Genomic DNA, 3632 nt, shown 5'->3' on the forward strand with positions numbered 1-3632 from the left:
ATTAAAGAATTAAAATGCTTAAATTTAATGTTATATTTATCGGAAGACCTTATATTACAATTCTACTTTTTGATGTGATTATGCCTTGACCAGTTTGATTATCATCTAGAAAAACCACTACAATTTTAATGTATCATCTCTTCTAAATTTTAAAATCACATTAAAATTAAAATATATTTATATTTTATATTTTCAATTAACATTAATTTCGCGTATATACACGTGAAATAAATTTGACTTTATAAATTCTATATTTTCTCCCATGGGTCCCATTAAACAGCTTACATTCAGCCCTCTGCTCAAACTATTTCACACTCGTTGTTGTCTTTTTCTTTTCCTATCAATTGTGGAACTCCTTCATCTACCTTTTTTTTTTTTAATTTTATAAAGATAAATTTAATTTTTAATATTTATATCTTTTATCAATTAAGTCCTTATTCTTTTTTAAGTTAAATTTAACACTAACTTTTATAAAGGAGTCAAATTTGACTATTAACATTTTAAAAGAGTTAAATTATTGTTTCTTTAACTAAAATATTGACTAAGACGTTTAATTTTTAAACATAGCACTCCTATGACAATTCACGTAAACTTCATATTTTTTTTTTAATTTGTAAGCATTTTATAATTTGATTTTAAATTTTTGAATATTTTTATAATTTTTTAAATTGTTTGTTAATGTGACATATAAAGGCAAACAGTGTCAAGTCAACATGAAGTATATATGGACTGTTACGTAGGTTACCATGTCAACATTATTAAAAATTTTAATGTTTTAGTCCCCATTTTTGTTAAAAAATTTATTTGACTCTTTTTTTGATAGGTTAATTTTTAAATTTAACTAAAAAAAAGAATAAAAACCAAATTGACAAAAGATTAAACGTTTAGGGGATAAATTTTGCATTACACCTTTTTTTCATTTTTATTCGCACTAATTATGCTGAAACATTTATAATTTTTTATTTATTTTGATAAGCAAAACAATTAATTTTCCATATTCACCTCCACCTTTCATGGCCCTTAATTCCATCAATTTATAATCGAATATTTAACTATGTTGAAGCTTTAGATTATTATCTTAAAAGAGAGAGAAAAAATACCCATTTTTTCCAAAAGAAATAAAATTAATTATAAATTTCATCTATCTAATTTATATATATTAATTTATCAAAATTTGATCATAGTAGTTTATAACAACAGAAAATTTACTTCATTTCAATAACACTATATATTATTCCTCGTTATTAAATTGTTGACCTAAAATTGATAGTTTAGTGATTTATATGAAAGGAACTAACAAAAATAAATAGATTAATCATTTATATGTAATAAAATAGCAACAAAAAAAGCAACAATTCAAGTTTGTGTTTACTAATAATTGGACTAATATATTAGTTCTTGTAAAATACGAGAATCAATTTTTAATAAATAAAGTAAAGAGACTAACTTCTCAATTTTTATAAAATATAAAAATCAAATTCAAATAAATTAAACTAGTAAAACTAATTTCCGATTTTTATAAAAAATGAATATTAAAATTATACCATTCTAAAAACAAGAATCGATCCCATAAAAATAATAAAATTTTCAATATTTGAATCTTAAATATGTTAAATATCCACATTCATTTAATTAATTTACTACTGTAATTTAAAGATAAAAAACAAATCCAAGAGTATCTAACATAAAGAAAAACATTAAAAAAGGAAAGATGCAATAAACAAAATAAATAATACATTGGTCAATTTTTGTCGTTAAGACAAGTCAGTACTTAACTTTTTCTTTTTGCATTTACGTCCCTCTCAAAGTCAGAAAAACATGTCTGACCAAAAAAAAACTTAACTACAAAATTGACCCACAAAATATATTGCTTTCTGCATTTGGATACCTAAATTTTCTTTTATCAAAAGCAGTACCTAAACTATTAATTTCGTTTTATTTATTCATAAAGTATACAAATCCAATAAAAACATGTCACACATCACGTTCTTATTGGTTGATCTCGTGTTTTAGGGTAAAGTGAGATTAAATTTGTTGAAGAAAGGCCAACTCTTTTTGAAGAAATCTTTGTAGCGTCATCTATCCAGAGCTGATGGGCCTCTCAACGAATCGGTATTGTCCTCTAGTTGAGCCAAGGTTTTATCTCCTAATTTTGTAAAGAATTCAAGTGCCTGAAGTGACGAGTTCAAACAGAGTTGGAGCGCCTTATCGAAATGGACCATGTTTGATGCATAATCACCTAACAAATGGAACGTGATCATCTTGGGTTTGAACCCTAGCAAGTGATCATCAGGTTGTGCATTGCGCTCGATCCAACAAGATGCTTTAGCTCTGTTTAGGAGACAAAATCTTAACTTGATTCGAGAAAATACTTATCCGTTGAGAGGTCAATCTATTTCAGATGGACAATACTTCGAATACTTCTTTGAAAGAAGTCAGCCACCCTTTACGAAAATTACTAATTTACGTATATTACCTAATGAAAAAAAGTTTAACTTGAGGATCAATTTTCCAATTCAGCCAAAAAAGAATCTCAAAACATGAATGAAGTGTTACTCGTGTTCTCATTAGAGGAACCGGTTCTAAAAGGAGGAACCTGCGATGAACCACCCTCTGCAACGAACTGTTCAGACCCATGTTCCATGTCCAGTCTAGGATTATTCCCCCCAAGTCTTGAAAACATGTACGCCTGGTTTTGATGTTGCGTTAATTGAAGCTGCTGTTGTTGTTGATATTGTAGCTGAAATCCGGCCGGAGGAACTGTAAGAGAACCGGGGTTAATAGCATTCGGTTGACGTATACCGAACCCGAAATCCGGTCCACCAAGGTGAACCGAGTCCGATGCAAAGCGTACTGCGCTCGGACCGCCGGTGAACTGTTGAACCATGGCTCGGAAATTCGTCGGGTCGGTGTTAAGCAAAGTCGTAGGGGTTCGCCTTGAAGCCCTTGATCGTTTCCGAGCTGGTTTCCCAACTCGGCCTTCAGGACTCAAATGACCACCGCTTGAAGTGGCTGTCACGGTGGTAACGACGGTGGCGTCGTAGCCTTGCTCGTCGAATGATTCTTGTTCTTGGTTGGAAAGATTTTGGTGGTAAAAATGAGACCAATTAGTGGGACTTGACATGGGGCAAAAAATAATGAGGAAATGGGTTTTTTTTTTTTTGTGGGTGTGGGGTGGTTGAGAGAAGTGAAGGGGAAGAAGAGAGGGTGATATTTATGGTATTTATGGTGGTTTACACGGCGGTCAAAGGCGGAATATTAGGAAAAATCGTGGCCATTAAATTTATTGAGTTAGATACTTGAAAGCAATAGCTTGTGGGGTATGGCGGAAAATGAAAAAGGGTGTTTGGCGGATTTGCGTGGGATTTGGAAGGAAGACATATATATGTGAAAGGTGTTGGAAAGTAATTTCGAGTTAGATTCGAAAAAAAACTGGATCTTAATTTTGTAATTCCCAAGCTTTTCATTCTTAATATATATTTTGATAAATTACATTCAAGATTATTAAATTATTAGTAACTTTACATTTTAGTTACTCAACTTTAAAAAGTTACAAAATCGTCATTGAACTATTTTAAAGTATTCATTTGAGTCTATAGGCTGATAAAATTGCTGTTGTATAGTATTCTCTA

The 3632-nt window shown here is 30.3% G+C and overlaps 1 protein-coding gene across 1 annotated transcript; it reads right to left on the reverse strand.

Annotated features, from left to right (window-relative positions):
* Positions 1–1697: 1697 nt before the first annotated feature.
* LOC108486383 (VQ motif-containing protein 22-like) lies at positions 1698–3369 on the reverse strand. Its single transcript, XM_017790426.2, has one exon. It carries the CDS (start codon positions 3122–3124, stop codon positions 2534–2536), a length of 591 nt encoding a protein of 196 aa, XP_017645915.1. The 5' UTR covers positions 3125–3369; the 3' UTR covers positions 1698–2533.
* Between the last annotated feature and the right edge of the window lie 263 nt (positions 3370–3632).

Source organism: Gossypium arboreum, chromosome 7 (genome assembly GCF_025698485.1).
Source record: "Gossypium arboreum isolate Shixiya-1 chromosome 7, ASM2569848v2, whole genome shotgun sequence".
Taxonomy (NCBI): Eukaryota; Viridiplantae; Streptophyta; class Magnoliopsida; order Malvales; family Malvaceae; genus Gossypium; species Gossypium arboreum.

What these genes read in the sequence shown, in the direction of transcription:
- LOC108486383 (XM_017790426.2), bottom strand. Translation starts at nt 3,124, where the DNA reads ATGTCAAGTCCCACTAATTGGTCTCATTTTTACCACCAAAATCTTTCC.